Source organism: Balaenoptera acutorostrata, chromosome 8, assembly GCF_949987535.1.
Source record: "Balaenoptera acutorostrata chromosome 8, mBalAcu1.1, whole genome shotgun sequence".
In the NCBI taxonomy this organism is placed as follows: Eukaryota; Metazoa; Chordata; class Mammalia; order Artiodactyla; family Balaenopteridae; genus Balaenoptera; species Balaenoptera acutorostrata.
This window is the reverse complement of record NC_080071.1, coordinates 60700545-60722908: the sequence shown is the minus strand read 5'-3', so window position 1 is coordinate 60722908 and position 22364 is coordinate 60700545. Positions and strand designations below refer to the sequence as shown.

General features: G+C 43.8%; 1 protein-coding gene across 1 annotated transcript in view; it reads right to left on the bottom strand.

Moving 5' to 3' along the window:
* CDK15 (cyclin dependent kinase 15) overlaps positions 1-22364 on the bottom strand; it is an 88532-nt gene that overhangs the window by 5245 nt on the left and 60923 nt on the right. Inside the window, exons 11-12 of the mRNA XM_007190536.2 lie at positions 14509-14557; positions 7777-7916 (exon numbers count right to left, since the gene is read on the bottom strand). Coding sequence (XP_007190598.2) covers positions 7777-7916; positions 14509-14557 — 189 coding nt within the window. The remainder of the gene's footprint in view (positions 1-7776; positions 7917-14508; positions 14558-22364) is intronic.

The window sequence follows — 22364 nt, the reverse complement described above, 5'->3', positions numbered from 1 at the left end:
TTGAGATTCTTATGTATTTAGATCATTTCGGAATGAGATAATGAGATAGTTGTCTTTCAGTCTAATTGAGTTCCTAAGCTCCTGGCTGTTGGCTGTCACCGCTTTCAAACTTTGCTTTAACTTTCCTTCCTTTAGAAATCTGATCCTGGTGTCTCCATTTACTCTTCCTGGGCTGATAACCTGGTGAAGTCTCAGTGCACTGGAGTGCAGAAAGTGACTTAATGGGATTGAGGAGCTAAATAACCTTTCTCAGGAAACAAGATAATCAAATCTCTTCTACTTGCCTGTAATGGCTGAAAGAGAAAGCACAAGTTGAAAAGAAAGCTTGGAAATTAAACCATCATTTCAAAATGTCTTGTAATTTTCCTTGTCACGTGGTTTTCGCACTACTCTTGCACATCATCAATCCATCAGCTGGAGTTGCTTAGTGCATTTAATTATTCATAGTGCACACAGCCTCCGTGACTGAGCGGTAATTTTAGCTCATGTGTATGTATATAGGCTTCATATCTTCAAAGCCCAAAGGATCACACAGTACTTTAAATTGAAGTTGCTAACTAACATGGAGTGCACTTAAAACTCTGACTAGGGGCACAGCACACATGCATTTCCGATTAAAGCAGATGATCTTTCCGTTTAAAATTAATTAGTGCCTATTTATCTTTTCCTCTCCCTCCCTCCTCTCATTCTCCCAGGACGGCATTTATGTGAACCCTTGAAATCAGTGAGTTAAAAGGTTTATAAAATAAACATTCTGTCAATCTGGGGTGCAGGAAACTAGTGTTAACCCATTGTGCAGACTGAGAAATTGAGGTTTATGAGGGCCAATATAGCATGTGACGCTGGGGGAAAAAAGAAGAAAACTCAAGTTTTTTAACTCTCAATCCAGAGCTTGAAGTCCCTGTACCATTTGTCTTACTTTATTCCTTTAAACAATAAAGGCAATATAACATCAACATGAAAGAAAACTTTGAAAAAAGGGAAAAAATTATCCACAATACCCCTCAACTAGAAGAGCATTTTTATTTTTGTACTCTACCTTCCAGTTTTGTTGATATGCATAATACATTTCCACAGGTGCATTATAATATGCAATTTTGTATCCTACTTTCTTTTAGCTTGTGTCATAATGCAAACATTTCCATACTACCCCACACTCCTGTGAATTATCATTTTAAATGGTATGCTGAGTCAATATAACAATATTTATCCAATCAATTCTCTTGTGTTGAATATTTAGAGTTTCTTTTATCTTTTAGAATTTAAAAAAATTATAGACAACACCGCAATGAACATTTTTATGCATCTAGGGTTTGGTTTTTTTTTTCTTTTCTGTTCAATTGTTCCTTTGGATAATTTCCAGGAACCAAAGTATAGGGCTGAATGTTGTTAGCATTTTTATAGCTCCTGATAGGTATGGCAAAATGCTTTGCAAAGGTTGCCCCAACTTACACCACCATCTGCAGAGAATCATTTTACCACAATCTTCCCAGCACTGGGAGTTAGGAGTCATTAAGTTGAGGGAAAAAAATAACTACTTTAACAGTTATTTGTATTTATTTAATCACTAGTTAGACTGCCTATTTATCCCATGTGTTGGTATGTTTTTTTCATTTCCTTTGTGTAAATTGCTATTTTGTGCCTTTACCCAATTTTCCATTGGATCCTGATATTTTTCTTACAAAATTTAATAAGTAATAGTAAGGAAAAAATAATAACCAGCACTGATTAAGAAATCTTAAAACCCAAGGGTGACCGTGTTACAAAAAAAAAAAAAAGAAAAAGAAAGAACAAACTAAGACTAGATGACATTAAGGATTAAGGAAGAGGTCAGGGGCTTGAGTCTTTATTCAACATAAAATTGAGCTCTCTTAATTGTGAGATATTGAACATGTTACCTGGGAACATGTGACATCTTTCCTGGGAAGGCTTTAAAATAAACATAGAGCACGACGAGAGAATGGAAAGGTCGCAGGGCTGGGAGTCAAGATCTTGGTTCTAATCCTGGTTGTGTTACAGTACTAAATTTCCATGTGATCTTTAGCAAGCAGTGATGAGAAGTGGAAGACAGTGGCTTGGGAGTCTGACTTACAGTCAAATTTTGCCTCTCCCACTTACTAGCTGTATGACTTTGAGCAATTAGCCTCTCTCAGCCCCAGTTTTCTAATATGTAATATGAGGATAATAACTCCAGATTTGACAGTTAGTATCTAGATTCAATGAGAATTTTTTGTAAAACACATAGACGCCCAATAAATGGCAGCCACTTCTTCTCTGGGTGTTAGGGACTCATCTATATAATGAAGACATGGAATAATGAGTCCCAAGATCCTTTTCTTGTCAAAGGGTCTCTAACTCTTTCCTGAAGCATTTATCTTTATTTGGAGATTCTTTCAGTATATGATGCTAACAAATTTAACCAACTTAAGGGCTTGGTAGAGCTGAGGGACTTGGTTTACCCAGACTTTTCCTACCAACGTAACTCTACACAACACCTTAAGCCATGTCTCAACCCAACATCTTGTATTCTAATGTATTAGAGTGGGTTGAGGACAGCACTGAGTAGAAGGTGAAGACGTGTGTTATGGAGGACACTTCCTAACTTGCTTCTTAAGTACTGATTAATGGAGGATTTAAAAGGTAGAGTGGTCTGAGTTAGGTTAGAAACTCCTAGAAGCAGAATAGGATTGAGAGACCTGGCTCAGAATCTCCCTTCCCTCTTCTCTACGAAACCCAACCTCCGAAACCTGGCCTGTGGAATGACAATATATTCTGGTTAAACTTTGAATAGACTAGACAATAAAAGCAATAAACAGAGTAGATTTGAAATCATTAGCACAAAAAGAGCTAAACTAAGCTTTGCTGGTACGTGTTAAAGAATGTTTAAATTGTTGCAAGAAGGCATACAATGATGAGGAGTAAAACCTAGGATGGAATATGAGTCAGGATTGTACTATTATTAAAGAGAAGATACCTTCGGATAATATTAGATGGCATTCAGAGGAGGATGACATTCCTCTCCCTGGATATCCTTCCTCCCCAACCATCCAGACCCCATCATCTTTCAAGACCCACTCACAAAGCCATCCTGGACCCCTACAGCTGGAGTTTAATCTCACCTCCTTTGAACTGCCAGAGCACTTCACACTTGGTCTACGGCCGTTTATATACTTGTTTCATTTCCTTAAGGACTGTAAGCTCTTTGAGGGCAGAGTCCATAACTAATTCATTTTTGTATCCCTCAATCTCATATCTAATAGACCCTCAGTAAATCTTCCATGAATGAACTGGAAAATAACTCTCCCAGTATGTTAGAAACCTGAGTCTAGGGTGGGTCCATAGTCTCAGAGATAAGCAAAATAATTGGAGTAGGTTCAGAATAGAATAATGAAGCAAAATAGTTAAAAAAGGTAAAACAAACAATCTATATTGGGTATGTTTGGTGGAGGGAGGTCAAAGGAAGTCAGCCTAGAGAAGTGAGCTTTAGAAAGTGATGTCAAGGGATCTTCAAATATATTAAAGAGATATTATTAAAAGAAGGCCTGAACTTCTTCTATTGGAGCAAAAGAAAAAATTACTCAGATTTTAATGGCGCAATATGAATAAGGCCTGCTGAAGAGGTACCAGAGTATAGATACTAGGGTGATGTGATGAAGGGTAGAGGTAAGTGCCATGCCTTCTTCCATCCCTATAGGTACCAAAGTATATGATGACAAGAAGGACTCTGGTAAATTATTTTTACAAAATTACAAAATCAATTGCAAGCTTTTAAGTTGTAGGGTTTTTTTTCTTTTGTTTTTTGTTTTAAGATGCTGAAACCTGTTTTAAAGGAGAAGGGGGATTTAGACCAGGAAAGAATGGGAGAGACTCACGTCTGGGATTTAGAAAGCAAAATGGGACCAACCCACAGAGAGAGAGAGCCTTTGATGTCCTGACGATCAAGGACCATGGCTTAAGGACCAGACTCTTAAATCACGTGGCATTTACTGCCCGAGATAAAAAATACTTTTGGGGATCAGTGTCTGTGGCTCAAAATGGCTAGGTTCCAAAATCAGTCTTAACTTTCCAAGGGTAACATTTGGAAGGCTCCTTGCAAGAACGGAGTGGAGCCAGTTTCTAGAAGGGGCAGCTCAATGATTTTCTACTCCTCTCACTCTCAAGTCGTTAAGCAGCGTTCCTTTCCCAGAGCCCAAGTTCATGCTGAGGGCAAAGGGAATTAAAGGAAGGAGCTGAACCTGCAGCTAAGATTAGAGAGTTGCCAAGGGCCTAATTTTAGGTCCTAGCTGCCCCAGCTGATGTCCTGCACTGCTGGCTCAGCCGTGAGGCCACAAGTGTGGCCGTAAGCCGATGACTTGAGTGGGTAGAGTGTCTCCCAGGCCATCTGCAAAAGCAATTAGCTTGTTGTTGGGTGTGTTTTGAGAGAGACTACCAATTATTTCTCCTTCAACTAATGTTTCTTCAGGTGTTCAAGAGTCAATAAGGGAAAATGTCAGCGCTTGGCAGAAATTCCCACATGCTTGCCATTCTAGTATTCATGCTTCTCCACTTAAGAATGTGCTCCGAAAGGGAACTAAGCCCAGAATTCCTGGATTTTCGTGGCAAGTGACCCCCCCGATTTCCTCTGGCCATAAGCTTACTGCCACAAACTAGGGACAGTGTTGTTTGGGATCTCTTGGCTTCGTGAAAACAGACATGGATGGATGAGAGCAACTCTTGCATTTTGTGGGGAATTTCTGTGCCCTGCTTCCGTTGGGATTTAGGCTGTCTTTCCACTCTTCACACGGTACCCAGCCTCAGGTTTCATGCTTAAATTGTCTTCGTCAGAGGGCAGACAATAAGAGCTGGCATCTCCCAGATCAAAGGGGAAACAAAATATATTTTAAAGTGACAACTTTGTTATCCTGCAACCGGAATAAAACCAGAATAATAAAATAATACAAATATTACCCCATAAGTGATTCCATACTGCCACCAGAGAGCAAAATTTCTTGCATAATTATGGCAGGGAAACTCTCTTTACACACCACTCACAAGAGCATGTCTTATTTTTGCACAGTTCTTATGCCTGGGGCAGCCCACCCCTTGGATGGAGACTCTGTGTCCCTGAGGGTCGGGAACTGTGATAACCGGCCAGTTCTTCCTGTCTGCAAAGGAGGCTGTTAATAAAGGCTCATTGCCATGGACAATGAGAAAGTAGGCTGGCACTGCCCGGCCAAGGGAGTGCACCCTTAGAAGACGTGCCCTTGGTGAGGGCCACTGTTCTCAAGGTGCACAAACTGGCCCCAGCGGCTGCTCTCTCTTACTCCATTTTTCTTTCCAATTTTCCTGGTACCTTTGCTTTCCCTGTCTTCTTGTCCACGTCCTATCTGTCGATCTGTCTCTAAACCTATTTCTGCACCCCCCCCCCACATGCACACGCGCACACACACACACATACACACACACCCCGATCTGCCCCCCTTCCCCTGTCTGTTGGCGCTGGCCCTTTCATCTTCTCCCTCGGGGATTCGAGATGTCGCTGCAGGAAGTGCTTGTCGGCCGAGGCAACAGCAGCAGAGCCCTGTGGCTTTGACAAACCTCATTTAATTGGGAGGAAGCCAGGAGAATTTGAAAGAACTGAAACATCCACGAAACTCCTTTTATCAGGCATAATTTAAACTCTGCATGGAAAAACCCCTATATGTATAAAGAAAAGTCAACTTCCCTCCTGCCGTGAGCACTCCTTGTCTCCCCGCCAGCACAGGCAGGCTCCTGCAAGATTCCATCTTTTCATTTTTCTAAAAGTGTCAAAGTAGATTTGGGCTCTGTGGCTGGGTGAACAGAGAAGGCATACAGATTGGTCCCTCTCCTGCACCTGCATGTGCACACACACATGTGCACGCACACACATGTGCACACACACACACACACAACAGAGTCCCTCTGTTGGTGGCTTTGCTTCAGATGACCAGGATGAATCAAAACCCAGGTTTCTAACAACACATCAGTTTGCACAGTGATTTTCTCCTAATTACTCTCCATCAAGGAAAAGCTGGTGCCCAGAAAACTTTGAAGATCCCCAGTGGTTCTCAGTACACAGAATAATAAATCCTGGGGGAGGGCCCATGGGAGAAGTTTCTTTAAATGGAGAGAGGGAGCGTGAATGTATGTGTGTACACCCCCAGTGTGTATACTTGCGTGAAGTGGTAGCTGGAAGCCCCAAGCCCAAGAGGAGAAAGCTAAGAAGGGGGGATCTAGGGGTTCAGACTGGGAAGAGGGGATTGAGATGGGAGTGGGGGAGCGGATGGGGATAAAGCTCGGGGTGAGGTACCAGGAAGGGAGTAAGAATTGTAGGTCGGGTGGAATGTCCTTTATTCTACCCATATGCCAAGCCACGTCCCTCCCCTCCTTCCAAATTCTACTCCAGAGTCACCTCCAGTCTCATCCATCTTACTTGAGTTATTCTAGTTCCTCCAAAGAATTGCCTTTAGCGCACACATATTCTCTGAACATCTGCAGCTGATTATGCACAGACTTTAGCTGTTTAGATATGATTTGTGCTAATATGTGTATGAGGGTGTCCTGTTTCCTCTTCCTCACTCTCTTTTCCTCCCACTTCATAGGATCCTTGAGGTCAAGGACAAGCCTCTTTTTTCCCTCAAATTTTATAGTACTTAATATGTTCTTGACACTTAATGGCAACTTAATAAATACTGATGACCGACTCTTCCTACAGGGTTAAGTAAGACATTAACCCCAGTTGTATGATTATGGTTATTTTTGGAGATACTAAATGACTCACTTTAATAATAAAATACCTCAAGAGATCCCAAACTAAGAGCTTTGGGCTGATGCAGGACAATGTCCCGGTTATAGTGGAGCTGCGTTCGCAAACCCTGGAGACTTTGGCCAGATCACATGCCTAAGACTACTGAACGGTAGCTCCCCGCCCCATGCCCATCCTCGCCCCATCACACCCCCCAGCCCAGTACCCTCCCCCCAGTCTGAGCCCCTAGACCTTCCTTATTAGCTTCCTTCTGTCTGGCTTAGGACCTCTAAAAACTGTTTTCAGTTGAACGCTGGATGTTTTCAAAGAAACTCCACCTAAGGATGGCCCCCGCCAACAGCCGGGGCCATGACTGCTCTGCCCACAACTTCTGCACGGCCTTTCCTGGCCACGTTCCGAGAAACATGAGCAGCACTCCAGCCACATGATCTCTCAGCAGTTTTCCGATTTGGAGGATGACTTCAGGCCCAGGCAGCAAAGCTGATTTCAGGGTAACTTGTGCTTCCCGTGGGCGTCCAGCCTGGGAGGACACTCCCCTCTCCCCATGCCCCACCCCGTACTTCCTTGGGCAGCATCAGATTACCAATCAAGACAGGCCCGGCTCTCCTCTCCTGATATATCCATGTCACCTATCATCTTACTCTACGGAAAGAGAAAAGGGGGTTGTTAGAAACTTTGCTTTTGCTTCTCCTGGCAGATGCTAGTGAAAGCAAACTCAGAGGCAACTTTCATCTCATCCAATTCCTAAGAGTAAGTGAGTGCATGGGAAATGTTTGGATCATTACAAGGAGGTCTGTGTCATCTCAACCCTCAACTTTTGAGTTTTAGAAAATCGCAAGAAAAACTCAGGCAAGATTTGAACCCATCTTGCTTCTCCCAGCTCTAAGCTCACTTCTGGTTGCAAATTCTATAATTCTCCAGTGCACTGAGAAAATACTTAGACACCGAGACTTATATGTGTACATGTACACACCACACACACACACACACACACACACTCCCTTGCTCACCATCAGGAAGTTGGTGCAGTTGAGCAGGCAGGGCCCTGAAATAATTGTGAACCAGTGCTTCCTGGGCAGAGACACGGTCTCTTGGAAAGCCTTTCAGCATTTGGGAGGCCAGGTCTTCAGCTTCCGGAGCCCTGCCTAACCTGGAAAAGTAAGAGAGAAAAAGAGTTTCTCCAGAGGCCTCACTTCTGAAAAATCAAGGGGGAAAGAAGAAAAGAAAAGAAAAGGAGATGGCTAGAAGAGTTTCAAATAGAATTTTCCTGGGACTAGTAAAGTTGATGGCAAGTTGAAACTCTTACCTGTCCTGTTACTAAGATGAAGGGAAATTTTCAGCATTGCCACCATTCAGCCCCCACCCCCGCCCCCTCCACTGTGGCTCTGGGTACCAGGTGTACATAAAGGACCTGGAATTGTAATAATAGAAACAGAAATATATAATTAAGGATTCTTCTTTGAGGGACACAGCGGCCTCTAGCAAGCAGAAAAGCCCGGATGGAAATATGTTCCAAGGGTGGCAAGCACAGAATCCTGGGAGGGGAAGAGGGAAAGAGGAGACTCTGGAGGGTGAAACTTGGGTGAAAAAAACCCTTATTTACAGTGTTTCTGAAGCTCAGCTCCCAGGGTTTGTCTCTAAGAAGCTCTATTGGTTTCCCCTGAGATACAGCATAGGCAAGAAAGATAATTAAATACCCAAATTACAGTAAGGACAAATCCTCAAGTCGACCTTATGTTGAATTATAAATTTGGAGTTGAGCAAATCCATTAGCTGAGCAACTACTATGTAGGCGGTTGGATCTGGGAGATGCAGGGAAGCTGTCTTCTGGCAGCTTAATCTCGCAGAGGAGTCAGACACTCATCGAATGGTCATACAGATGCATAAGCACAACTGGGAAGAAAAAGGTCCAGACTTGGGAGGTGGTCAGGGAGAACTTTCCTGAGGAAGCAGCATTTGAGCTGAGAGCTGAAGACCTGGGGCAGGGGAGGGGCAGGCGTTGCAGACCCCCAGGGTGGGAGGGAGAAGAGTGATTTTAAAGAAAGGAAGAAAGGCCAGTTTGCTGGCCTGGGACAAAGAGGAGAGGGGCCTGATATGAAGCCAGGGAGGGTGGCAAGGGGCTGACCCTGCAGGCCCTGTGGGTCTTCCATGCTTCCTATTTACTTACAGTGGCTGAAAGTCTTTGCTAATCTAGTGCCAATCATTTAAGTACACCCGTCTCTAGAGCCCACAGATAGGTTTACAAGTGGAAAGCACAAGACAGAAAACTGTGCTGATCCCGAGAGACAGTTAACTGCCAAACTGATGCCTGACATTCAGAATTCAGTTGCCTGGCCATGCAACTCCCCAATTAAGCAAAAACAGGTGGGCTTCCTTAATGTTGAATGTACATACCAACCTGAAGCGACAAACAGATACCCTTTCCCTCCCCAGGTGCCATGATGCAGTGATGCAGGAGGCCCTGCCCAGAGTTGGAATTTGCCTAATTTTTGCATAAGATTTGCATAAAAAACTTTCAGGTATCTGATTCCCATGACATAAAACTGTTTCTGCAAACAGATAACTAACTCTACCCTCAAACTCAAGAGTAAATGCTTCACAGACTTAAGATAGAGAAGAAATCTGCAAATCCCCGGTCCTTGCAAATTTCCAGGCCAGCTGGAAAAGAAGGGAACCAGGGGTGGAGGCCTGCTTAGTAGTTTGTGGCCTGAAGTGCTGGCGGGTCTTTTCTCCATCTAGGGTGCCCTGCCCAGGCGCAGATTTTCAGGGCCAATGAAATAGGAGTCCAGAGTGCGGAAGCTGGTTCAAATCAGCAGGACCCAGGACCAGTCTGGAAGGAGGCTCAGGGAAAATCTCGTGAAAAAGATTTTAGCCAGTCCGTTTTCACTATCGGGTGGTGGAGTGGGACGCATGCCGAAATTAGGGCCTGAAACCTCTCTGAACTTCTGGGGGTGGGCGGGCGGACAGGTGGTTATGGGGGGGGGGGAGGGGAGCGATGCACCCACCTCCACACTGCACCGCAGTCAGAGATGTGTTTCCTCTGCACACTCCCACCCAGCTTGCTCATAACAACTGAATTGTTACAGAACTGCTCTGGAGAAGGGGCTTAGGAGCTGCGATCTGATTGGGCAAGGAAGACTAGGGGACTTGTTCCGAACCCGTGTTAGCTCGGGTGTACATACTGGTTTTATTGAGACTGTATCTAGGTGGGGTGGCACCGAAGCCAGGAAAGGCTGATGGAGCTTACGGGGCTTGTGGGGACACATAGAAGCAGAGCAGGCCACTTCTGGCAGACCAATGAAAGAAAGGAGGGTAGGAACCGGTCAGTAATACGGGGACTTCTTCTTGAGGACTTTCCTCTTCAACTAACCAACCTTCCCCTGACCCCACCCCACCCCCCGCCCTTCCCACGAGGTTGTGTCAAGGCTTTTAGTGGCGTTGGGACTTATTTCAATCTCATGGCCTCCAAACTGTGACCGCCACCACCTACTTCTTTCTGCTCCTCAGCTGCCAGAGGCGGAGTACACACATGAAGCCTTTTCCTCGGGTGAGACAATTTCACGTTGGTCTTCCCTGTATAAACCAAATACGTGCCCTCCTGACTACAAGCCTTTACTAGTAGCATAGTAAAGGCTTATAGTAGGACCACCTGATCTGGACAAGCATCCTAAGAATCTCCACCTTGCTATGATCTCTTATTTGGGAGCTGACAAAAGAGCCCTAGGGATACAGATGTTGCTTCTTTGGGCACAAATGTTAATTTACTTCCATGTTTGTATAATTCTGCTTCTTTCTGCCATCTATAGTCTTGTTTACTATCCATTGCCTTTATTGGCACATTTCTACAATTTTCCACCTCCTCTAACTCCTACCCGAACAATTCTTCACTGGTTACAACCCCTGCTTTGGAAATGAAAGTTGACATGAAAAGCGAACATCACAAAATTAATTTGCCTACTAGCACATTTCCATATAGGCTAAATGTTAATAGATATTATTTGTTAGGCTTGTGATATTAGCTATGGAACATGCCAGGAGTACCTTGCAAAGTTAAGAGAACCTACCACCCAATTAATGAGAGTCTGTTAACAAAGACAAAGAATTCTCTGGTGAACCTCTCCTACTAGCAACATTTCCAGAAGTGAGAAGTGTTCCATTGCCAAAATAATACGTTTGTTGTAGAACACTTAGAAAATGCAGAGAGAGAAAACTGAAGCTATCTCATCACTCTGAGATAACCCTTTTCACTCACAGATAATCACCATTGCTTTAGTGTTTATTTATTCTTTAGTCCTTTATTTTTATACAGATATATTTTTTGTTTTACAAAAAAATGGGATCACACTCTACATGCTGTTCAACCTACTTTTTGCACTTGACTGTCTTGATCATCTTCCCAGGACTTTGAATAGCCTTCTGGGACATAGTTTTAATGACTGCAGAGCATTTCACTATGTAGCTATACCATAGACCACATAGCCAAACGTTTATTGAAGTTGTTTCCTTTCTTGTTGGGGTGTAAGGGGCTATTATTAAAATCATGCTGTGACAAATATCCTCAAAGAGAAATCTTTGTGTACTTGTGCAATAATGTCCTTAGTATAAATTCTGGAAATTGAAATTCCCAGGTTGAAGGATACTATACAACATGTTAAATTTTTTGATTATCAGCTAGTTGTCCCAATTTCCATTTCCACCAGCAGTCCAGGAGAGCTCCTGTCTGTGTGTGCAAAGAAAACAAATTCATTCCAGCCAACCTGAATTGCCACGGGCCCCACTGCTCATGAAAGTGGTAAAAAGGATTATAATTGTAAATCAATCCTGAAAGATGTGCTGGGTGCGAGGACATCCACATTTAATTTTAGAAGTCCAGAATAGAAACATGAACAATAAGAAAAAGTCACTCAACATATCTGGAATCTGGTGGCTGTCAGGGGCCTAAGGCAACGGCCTTGATTTTTCTGCACAGCCTGGCTCTGAGTATAAAACTCTCCCACTGCCATTGCTGCCAGCAGGTTGATGGGGGAAGGGCTTTATCTGTTTGCAGCACAAGGCTGGTCACGGTGAGTTCAGCTGGCTTCTTTGTTGTTTTCCCCTAGATCCATAGAAAGAGAAAAAGGGCAGGGATAGAGCGGTCACTTTCTTTTTTCCAATTTTTCAATTTGTTTTTATTTTGAAGTGATTTTAAGTTTACAGAAGAGTTTCAGGAGTAATAGTTATATGTTTCACTAGCTTCCCCTAATGTTAACATTTTAGATAATCACAGTAAAATTATCAAAACTAAGTAATTAATAGGCACAATATTATTAACTGCAGACTTTATTCAAATATCAAATATTGCGGTTTTTCGATGGTGACCTTTTTGTTGTTGTTTCAGGAGAGTGGGTACTTTTTTAGTGCTGTCAGTTTAGGAAGTGGTAAAGCAGATACCCCCAATAAGAAGTATCTCCAACACTAGAGAGAAACAGCATCAGAGAAGCTGTCCTATAATTTCCTAATCAGTCTAACCAGTGAGTGTGCACTTAACTAGGCCCATGTTAATCGCAATCCCATCAAACCCCAGACAAGGCCTCGAGGTGCATTTCCAGTCCGCTCACAGCTCCTCTGCTCTTGGCAGAAATATTGTAAAAAAGCCAGTGACAACAAGGCTGCTCTCTATTCATCACACTTGCAACTTGACTCAACTGACAAAGCCACAGAGTCCTGGGTACCAGATGAAGCCCAGCCCTACCGCTCACTTAGCTTGATGACTTTGGCCAAGTTACTGAACTTCTTTGAGCTTCAGTTTCCTTCTCTTTGAAATGGGAATGAGATTTGTGAGGCGTAAGTGAAATAACACGTGCAGCCCCCTACTAGGCACACAGCAAGCATCCCACCTTAGTCCCCTATTAATGACAAAGCCCTTCTCAGAGCAAAGAGTTTTCTCATGTGATAACTTAGGCCAGTGCTGTCTAATAGAACTTTCCGTGCTGATGGAAATATCCTATTTCTGCCCCGTCCCATATGGTAGCCACTACTCACATGTGGCTATTGAGCCCTTCAAATGTGGCTACTGCAACTGAGCAACTAAATTTTTTTTAATTGAAGTATAGTTGATTTACAATATTATGTTTGTTTCAGATGTACAGCGTAGTGATTCAGTTTTGGGGGTTTTCTTTTGCAGATTATATTCCATTATAGGTTATTACAAGATATTGGATATAATTCCCTGTGCTATACAGTAAATCCTTGGAGTAACTGAATTTCAAATTTAATTTTAAATAATGTAAATTGAAATAGTCACATGTAGTTAGTGGCTATGGTATGAGAGAGCACATCTCTAGACATTACTCCTTGCTTTGAGAATCTGAGCAGAGAGAAGCCAGGAGTCTGAGCTAAGGCAGAGGTATTGCTGGGAACGAGGCAGTGGGCCGGGGTGTTGCCTATGGTCAGAAAAGCCAGCGGGATATTTAGCAACTCCACGTCCTGCTCAGCCTAGAAGGAAGGGCTGGCTGGGCGGCTGCAGGCGCTTTCTCCTGCCGTGCGACAGTGACAACAGCGGCAGTGCAGGGTAGTAAGGCGGTCTGCAGGTTTGGAGTTACCGTTTATTTTGGAAGCCAGTGGTGAAATGGAAGAAAGCCACAGGGCAGCATGAAAATCCAAATCCCTCTAGTTAGGGGTTAGGGAGCCTGACTATGCGGGCAAGAGGAAGTTTGCACGTCTTGCATGAAATGATAAAACAGCAGTTCCCTGGAACCTGTCTCCAACACAACGGGGAGTTTCAGGTGATACAGTGCGTTTGAAAATAAGAGTGCAGCGTGCGGACGCCCTGGGGAGAATCGTCCCTCCCAAAAAAAGATCCTTTGCTAGTCCATAGTTCTGTGTTCCGACCTATTTCACTCTTTGTGCTCTGATATCCACTCTCCGTGGAGGCTTTTTAAAGTACATGAACAGTAAGTATGGGAAAAGAATCAAACAAACGTTGGTTGGGTTAAACCCTACCGCATTTTCAGGGAAGAACAACGTTCAAACGTTCACTGAGGGTCTCTTTCTCTTCTCCCCACCTGCGGGAGGGTGTTTTTCTTTGACATTTGAGCCCCTTTCCCCTGTCTCTGATGTTTTCCTCACTGCCCTGTTTGCCTCCTCACTGAAGCAAAAAGAACAGAGCCTCGGCTAATTACTCTCAGATCAAATAATACTGGTTATTGTAATTGGTCATTGTCCGAAAACACTGAGTTCTTCTTAGCTCTGAGGTTGCCTGGCACGGCTTAGTTAGCTAACTATTCCGGGAATGTCTCTATTATCTGTTTTACTTTGCAAAAGAAACCGGGGACTTGTTGAAAGCTGGTAATAAAAGTCTGCCCTGGTCCGAGCGGAGGCTGCGTAGAGAGGGCCTGGGAAAGCGTGGCCTCCATGAATCACGTTGCCCCCCAACAGCTGCTCAGTGACGTCATTTGGTTTCTCTGTGTCGGAGAATAATAAACCCACTAGGTCTTCTTACAGGCCAACGCTCCCTCGTTCTCAGGGCCTCGGGCAGGGTTGAGGGGCACAAAACAATTTTAATGACCAAACTCACGGGAAGTAAAATGGTTCACAGAGAAAAACTAACAGACTCACAGGTGGCTGCCTGTCCGAGAGGCGTCTTCCTGGGGCCGAGGGCCCCCAGATCGAGGCGCTCAGGGGCTGGGTGTTCATCAGGTTGAGGCCCAGGGAAATGTCCCTTCAACCCTGCTGAGGGATAAGCTTTCCAAGGCGGTACTCACCAGTTGCAGACATTCTGAAGGCTCTGAGGCTTAGGCAGTGGGAACCATTCTGGAAAGCATACACAGACACGTTAAAAGACAAAAACAACCCTAAAATCCTGTTGTTAAAAATATTATTAAAATTCTAGGGACTTCTCTGCTGGCGCAGTGGTTGAGAATCTGCCTGCCAATGCAGGGGACACGGGTTCGAGCCCTGGTCTGGGAAGATCCCACATGCCGCAGAGCAACTAGGCCCGTGAGCCACAACTACTGAGCCTGCGCGTCTGGAGCTTGTGCTCCGCAACAAGAGAGGCCGCGACAGTGAGAGGTCCGTGCACCGCGATGAAGAGTGGCCCCCACTTGCCGCAACTAGAGAAAGCCCTCGCACAGAAACGAAGACCCACACACCCAAAAATAAATAAATAAATAAATAAATATATTAAAAAAAAAAAATTCTAAATGCTCTTCTTGGCTTGGGGTAACAGGGAATTCAGTTATCAGGTAGGCAAACTAAATGAGTTTAAGTTTAAATGGAAGGTCACTATTCTGAGTTGAATTGTGTCCTTCTCCCGAATTCATATGTCAAAGTCCTAGGCCCAAGTACCTCAGAATTTGACCTTATTTGGACACAGGGTCGTTGCAGATATAATTAGTTAAGATGAGGTCATTAGGGGGGACCTTAATTTAATATGACCAGGGTCCAAATAAAAAAGGAAATTTTGGACACAGAGATGTATAGGGGAAGACAAAGATGATGTGAAGAGACAGAAGGAGAAGACAGCCATCTACAAGCCAAGGAGAGAGGCCTGAACAAATCCTTCCCTCAGAGCCCTCAGAAGGAACCAATCCTGCCAACACCTCAAGTTCAGATCTAGCCCCCAGAAGCGTGAGACGATAAATTTCTGTGGCTTAAGCCACCCAGTTTCTGGTACTTTGTTACAGCATCCCTAGCAAACTAAAATAATACAGTCACAATATTTAATGTCTGCTGTGTGCAGAACATGTGCCGAGTGCTGGGAGAATACAAAAGTAATCACGAGAAGCTTCCCCACTCTTACAGAGCTTACAATTCATTTGAGAGAACAAAACGTGCTTGCCCCGCCCCCCTCCAAGAAAACTCATGTGACAAATGAGGGGGCAAAGTCTTAAAAACTCAGAAGTGGTTAAAAAGTAACGGGACTGGGGCTTCCCTGGTGGCACAGTGGTTGACAGTCTGCCTGCCAGTGCGGAGGACGCGGGTTCGGGCCCTGGTCTGGGGGAATCCCACATGCCGTGGAGCGACTGGGCCCGTGAGCCACAATTACTGAGCCTGCGCGTCTGGAGCCTGTGCTCCGCAACAAGACAGGCCGCGATAGTGAGAGGCCCGCGCACCGCGATGAAGAGTGGCCCCCGCTTGCCGCAACTAGAGAAAGCCCTCGCACAGAAACGAAGACCCAACACAGCCATAAATAAATAAATAAAAAATTAAAAAAAAAACAAAACAAAAAACAAACAAAAAAAGTAACGGGACTAATTTTACATGTCACTTACAGTAAAGGTGGAAGTGAATCCTGGCTTGAATAATCCAAAATGGATGATAATAAGATTTGTAATTTTCTTTGGAGCACTCTTTACAACATTTACATGTGGATACATGTGTTTCTATTATTTTTTTTTTGATATTGACACTATTTAACCCAAAATAAAACCACTATAAAAGGAGACAATTTCTTATTCATTCAAGAAATACTAATTAAATGCTTACTCTATGTAAGGGTGCTAAAAGGGGCTGCAAGGATGTAAGCCTATGCTGCTTATCAAATCCTTCTATTTCCGACTCCAAATTGCGAAAAGAGTATTTCAACTCTCATATAAAAGGCTGTTTTTGCTTTATATTTTCCTTGGGCCTGAAATGTAATTCTCTTGGTATTAAAAGCTCTCTTCTTCCAGCTCCTATAGGAATGGAAAACAGCAAGACTGTTTATCCAACAAAGAATTTAATCATAGTTGGGCAAAAAATGGTTTTGATAATACTGACCTATTCATGTCTGTATGTGTATAGAAAAAGCCCTGGAAGACCACTCACCTGATCGTGATAGTTGATAATGGTCACTAGGGCTTACCCTTCTCACTTCTATGCTAATTTTCTTAAATTTATTTATTTTTAAATAAAAAGCACATATTACTGTGTAACTTCAAAAATATGTTCAATTAAAGATGGACATTATGGTGTTAAGAGTTGTAGAATGAAAGCTGTGATCAAAGAACATGATTTAAGCTGAGTTTTCAAGGTTAGATGCAATCAAATGTGAACTACTCTGCTGGAGGTTTTTTAAAAAAATAAATTTATTTATTTATTTATTTTTGGCTGTGTTGGGTCTTCGTTGCTGTGCGCGGGCTTTCTCTAGTTGCTGCGAGCGGGGGCTACTCTTCGTCCGAGCCAGGGCTTCTCATTGTGGTGGCTTCTCTTGTTGGGGAGCATGGGCTCTAGGCGCGCGGGCTTCAGTAGTTGTGGCTCGTGGGCTCTAGAGCGCAGGCTCAGTAGTTGTGACACAGGGGCTTAGTTGCTCCGCGGCATGTGGGATCTTCCCGGACTAGGGCTTGAACCCGTGTCCCCTGCATTGGCAGGCGGATTCTTAACCACTGCGCCACCAGGAAAGCCCTCTGCTGGCGTTTTATAGTCCCAGGCGGGCACTAAGGGAAGCACTTGCCTATACCGGTTATTTAGTCTCTCTTCAGGTGATTGTGCCTAAATTCAAATAACCAGTAAAGATAAGAATACCTGGCATTTGTTCAGAATGTTTATTTCCAGACCACTTTCTGCTGCCTACTGACAGTTTTCCCTGGCTAAACAAAATTAAAATATTTCCTCATTCAGTCATATCCCAATTTCCAATTGATATAGTGAAATCCGTTTCAGTGCTCTCCCATGTTTTATTTTTAAGTGCTGGGGGTTTTGGCCTTTAGTATTTAATACAGTTGCTAGCTTTAGTATTGTTCTTGTGGAACATGGGTTTGGAATTAGCTGAATTAGGGTTTGAACACTGAACTTAGGGTTTGAAACCACTGCTTCAAGTTCACTGTGACCTTAAACAAGATACTTTCGCCCTGGCCAGCCTGTTTCCATAACTCAAGTTGGAGGTCATAGTCGCCTCACAAAGACTAAGTGATTTGTTGAATTTGCTGATGCAGTGAGATAACGAATGCAACGTGCTGGCCTCAGAGCATTAAACAAAATAAATCCTATTTCCTTCTCCTTCTTTCTCTTCCTTTGAAAAGTGATGGGCAATGCAAACTATGTATAGTTGGGACCTGGACTTGGGTTTTGAATGCACACTATGCCACTTAACCAGCTGTATGACTTGAGGGTGTTGCTTAACCTCATCGGGCCTCAGTTTTCCCATCTGCAGGAGCGAGATAATTATAGCTCCTACTGCACAGGGTTGTTGTTGAGAATTAAAGCAGTGAGTGAAGTATAAGTATTTCCTCATCCTTTGCCTTTTTTCTTTCTTCCTCTTTCTCTTGTTTGATGTACCATGTATTTCTCCTCTCAGGTTTAAATAAGGTTTCTGTCTTATTGTTCTCCTTGGAAACCCATAATTTGCTGTTTCATTCTACTGAAATTCCAGCGTGTTCCAAGCTTGAGTTCTTAACAAGCCTAGCTTAATTTCTTTTGAGTTTTCAGTGTGGGCCAGAGGAGTGTGCCTTAGCTCTGTGGTGTGGTAACATGAGCACAAGCCCAGGTGTAAATCTCCTTTCTGCCACTTATGAGCTCTGGGCTTTGGGGGAAATTACTTCACCTCTCTGGTTAAGTAACTCAGAAGTTTCTCAATCTGTAAAGTGGGAACGGCTTTTCCAGTTGCCTGGGAGGATTAGATAAGATTAAGCACTTGGCCTGTAGTAGGGGCTCAATCAATGTTCGTCTTATTCCTTTTTCTTTTTCTTCTTCTTGTTTCTACCTCTTATTTTGGAGAAGCAACCTGGCCTCACACAAGTGGTCCTCAAGCCAAGCAGCACACTAGCCTCACCTGGGAGAGTTTTTGAACCAAAAGGAGGCGTTGGCTCCACCCCACAGAGTCTGATTCAACGAGCCTGGGGAGGGCGCAGCATTGGTCGGTTGTTGTGTTGTTGTTATTATGTTTAATGGTCTCCAGATGTTTCTAGAGTGGCACTAAATGAGGCAGAGGACACTAGTCTATCAAGGAGGGCAGGGTCGACCACTCACCAGCGACTCCCACGCACTTCTCTGGGGCCCATTTCCTCAAGTAGGCTTGTGAAAATTCAGTTAATCAATGTACATAAAAATCGCAGAACGCCGTGTCTGACGCATACTTCACATGTTTTTCAAGGATGTGAAAGAGGAAGCATGATGAAGGAAAAAAATCAGTGCTCGTAAATTCTACCAGTAGAGGATGACTTGTAAGAGTTGGCCCCAGGAGGCAATGTGACAACATTGAACTTGAGGTTCCGTGTCTTGCGTAGACTGTGCCTGACTCTCTTCCTACATCTATTTTGTAGCTACGTTAGCCCAGATAGAGGATTGAGGTATCCAGGGTCAGCCAGGTTGCTGGTTAGGAAGCAAAGCCAAAGCCCAGCGCCCATTTGTGGCCAGCCCTCTGCTCTTATGCAGATAACCTGATGCTGGGTGACCCTGCCTCGTTCCATTGATTTTTCCCAGTAGTTAAACCGCAAGCGATCAATGAGAGAATGATCCACAAACAGGCATTTTACCCAGCACCATTTCAGGAGAAGTCTGTTCCTCTGGCTTCAGTAGCCTCTCAAATCGTAGGTCTGTAGGTAGCTTATTTCCCTTCTCCTTCCAAAGATGATGGTTAATCATTAGACCAGATTCCTCTCCATCTCCTCCTTCTGCAGTTCTCTTTAAAGGAGTTCTCGTTTGAGTTCAGTTGGAATTTGAGGCAGGAAGAGCAAAGTAAACTTTGCTTTTGTAAAAGCCAAGTTTAAAAGCTGAACTTTTTTTTTTTTTTAATTTATTTATTTATGGCTGTGTTGGGTCTTCGTTTCTGTGCGAGGGCTTTCTCTAGTTGCGGCAAGTGGGGGCCACTCTTCATCGCGGTGCGCGGGCCTCTCACTATCGCGGCCTGTCTTGTTGCGGAGCACAGGCTCCAGACGCGCAGGCTCACAGGCCTAGTTGCTCCACGGCATGTGGGATCTTCCCAGACCAGGGCTAGAACCCGTGTCCCCTGCATTGGCAGGCAGACTCTCAACCACTGCGCCACCAGGGAAGCCCAAAAGCTGAACATTTTAATTTCCCAGCTGAACAGAGTAAAAGTAAAATGAGGGCCAAACTGTTGCTACCATAGTAAAATAATGCATTTTTTCATAAACCTTTAAGAAAGCTCATTTCACAACTGATTCAAGTCAATAGAGATTTGTTGGTTGGTTGATAAAATATCACCAGGACCATTTTGAGCCTTAGCTCAAAGTGAAACATTTTCTAGTTACTATAGTCTTTACCACAATCACCCTAAGGTTATCTTATAGTGCGGTCTACTGAACTACACCTCTGGAATTTCCCGAACACAATGCATTCTTGAGATACCATATATTTAGATAGTCGATAATGCTGTTAGCCTTACTGCGCTATCTCAAGCAGGAACTTTAAAGCGGCTTTGCAAAAATCTGTAGCTCTTCTACCTCACCCTCAGCCTCACCCCAGATATACACACTCAAGCCCTCACAGCTGCTCGCCTCCCTCTTCCTCAGGTAGCTGGCTTAGTCTTTTGCTCAAGGAGTCTGAACTTGGCATTCCTGTTCGAGTGTCATCGGGACACCAAAAGCCAGTGCTCTCACGGAGGGCGCTCCTTGGCATTTGAGCCTGGCACTTCAACTCTCATTGGGGGCTTATCACTTTTCTAACCCTGCATCAAAACTTCTTGTGGATTCTAAGAAAATATCTATCCTCGGAAGCCGGTTCCTAAGGTAATGGTCTCTGTAGAGGAAGGGGAAGCCAGGCCTGGCTCCTGGTGCGTGGATGGAGAAGGTGGAGGTGATGGGCACAGTCAGGAGTCTCCCCTCTCCCGGGGGCAGTGTTTAATGTCTGTCCACCCCGACAGACGATGTTTGAGCTATAGCCTGATCATGCCATTCGGTGTTTATGGTATTTAACGACGCATCATTTGACAACATTTATCACTCCCCTGTAGCCTCTACAAATGTTTAAGGGCCACACGTGCAGGTGTTGTGCTCAGCACTGGAAATGCACAGACATGGTACTTGGTGCTCCCCCCAAGTTTACAGCCGTATGTTTTCCATGGGATGATGATGACGACGATGATGGTAATTATCATCATCTTTTGGTCTTTTCCAGCCTCTCTGACTCTTTCTTCTCAGCTTCCAAAGAACCCTTTCTGTCTACTGGATCCTTCAGCACTGGTCCCCCTGGGTGCTATCATAGTCTTCTTTCTCCACACGGTCTCCCTTGTGTGATTGAACTCACACATGGAGCTTTAAATACCACTTTAAGCAGATGACTTCCAATTTTGTATTTCAAGATTAGACCCCTATAATCACAGGCTTGTATTTCTTTTCTTTTTTTTGCCGCACTGCATAGCTTGTGGGATCTTAGTTCCCTGACCAGGGATTGAACCCAGGCCCTCGGCAATGAGTGAGCAGAGTCCTAACCACTGGACTGCCAGGGAATTCCCCACAGGCTTGTATTTCTAGTTGCTTTTTAGATATCTCCATTTGGTGGTCTCACAGATATCTTCATCTTGAAATGTTCAAACCTTATACTCATTACATTCCCCACAAATCTGTTCCTTCCCCCTTTTATTTCCTGTGCCAGTAAATGGTACTATCATTCTCTCACCCACTGGATTTAGGTTTCTCCTTCACAAGTCAAATCCAATCAGTTACAACCTCCCCTTGACTCTACCTCCTTCATGCTTTTTAGATTTGCCCCAACATTCCTCATCCATTGCTACTGTTCTAGTTGACACTTATTTATCTTATAGAATCTAGAGCATTGCCACACTGACTACCACCAATTTAATTCTACATGTGGTCTTCCAAGCAATTTTTTCTAAAATTTAAATCCTGCCATATCACTTCCCTGCTAACAATCATCCGATGCCTTCTCTTTGCTTATTAGTCGAGTCCAAATCCTTAGGATGATTACAAATCACTTTCCAATCTGTTCCCCAACTGTCCTTCCAGGTTAATCTCCGACAATGGTCTGCCACAAAGCCAACATTCTAGCTTCCCTGAGCAATTCACCTGCTTGTATATTACCAGGTACACCCGCTTTCCTACTCCTCTGTGTCAAGTTCCTTTGTCTGGAATGTCCTTCCCCCTCTTGCTCACCTGGAGAAAGCCCACTTCATCATGCCTGAAACCCAGCTCATGTCTCTTTCTCCCAAACAGTCCCTAAATTCCCCAGACAAACCAAGGCCTTTTTCCAAGTGTTCCTAGAGGTCCCTAGGGGATCCTGCTATAATAATACTTTCCACACTGTAGTATTTATTTGTTTCTCCCTCTAGATTGTATGCCTTGAAGGCAGGTATCAATGTATTATTTATTTTTGAATCTTAGTCTCAGCACCTAGCATTCAACAAATATTTGTTGAATGACTGAAAAATTGATGCTTAGGTGAAAAATTTAAAATGAAATTTACTAAACCTTATTCTTAAGAGGTAAAAGTGACTCAAGAGAGACCACTTGTGATTCCCACCCTATATCTTACAGAGATCGATGATGCCAGGCACAGGCCACGAAGGTGTGGAAGAAGTTTCTGATTTGAACCAGATCCATGATGTTTGCGACCTTAAGGCCTTTTTCCTGAACTGGGAAGAAACATGGCAGGGTTTACTTGAAAAAAATTTCTTTTAACCTGCTTTCCTTCATTTGTAATTTTTCCTAATCTTAACTACTTTAAG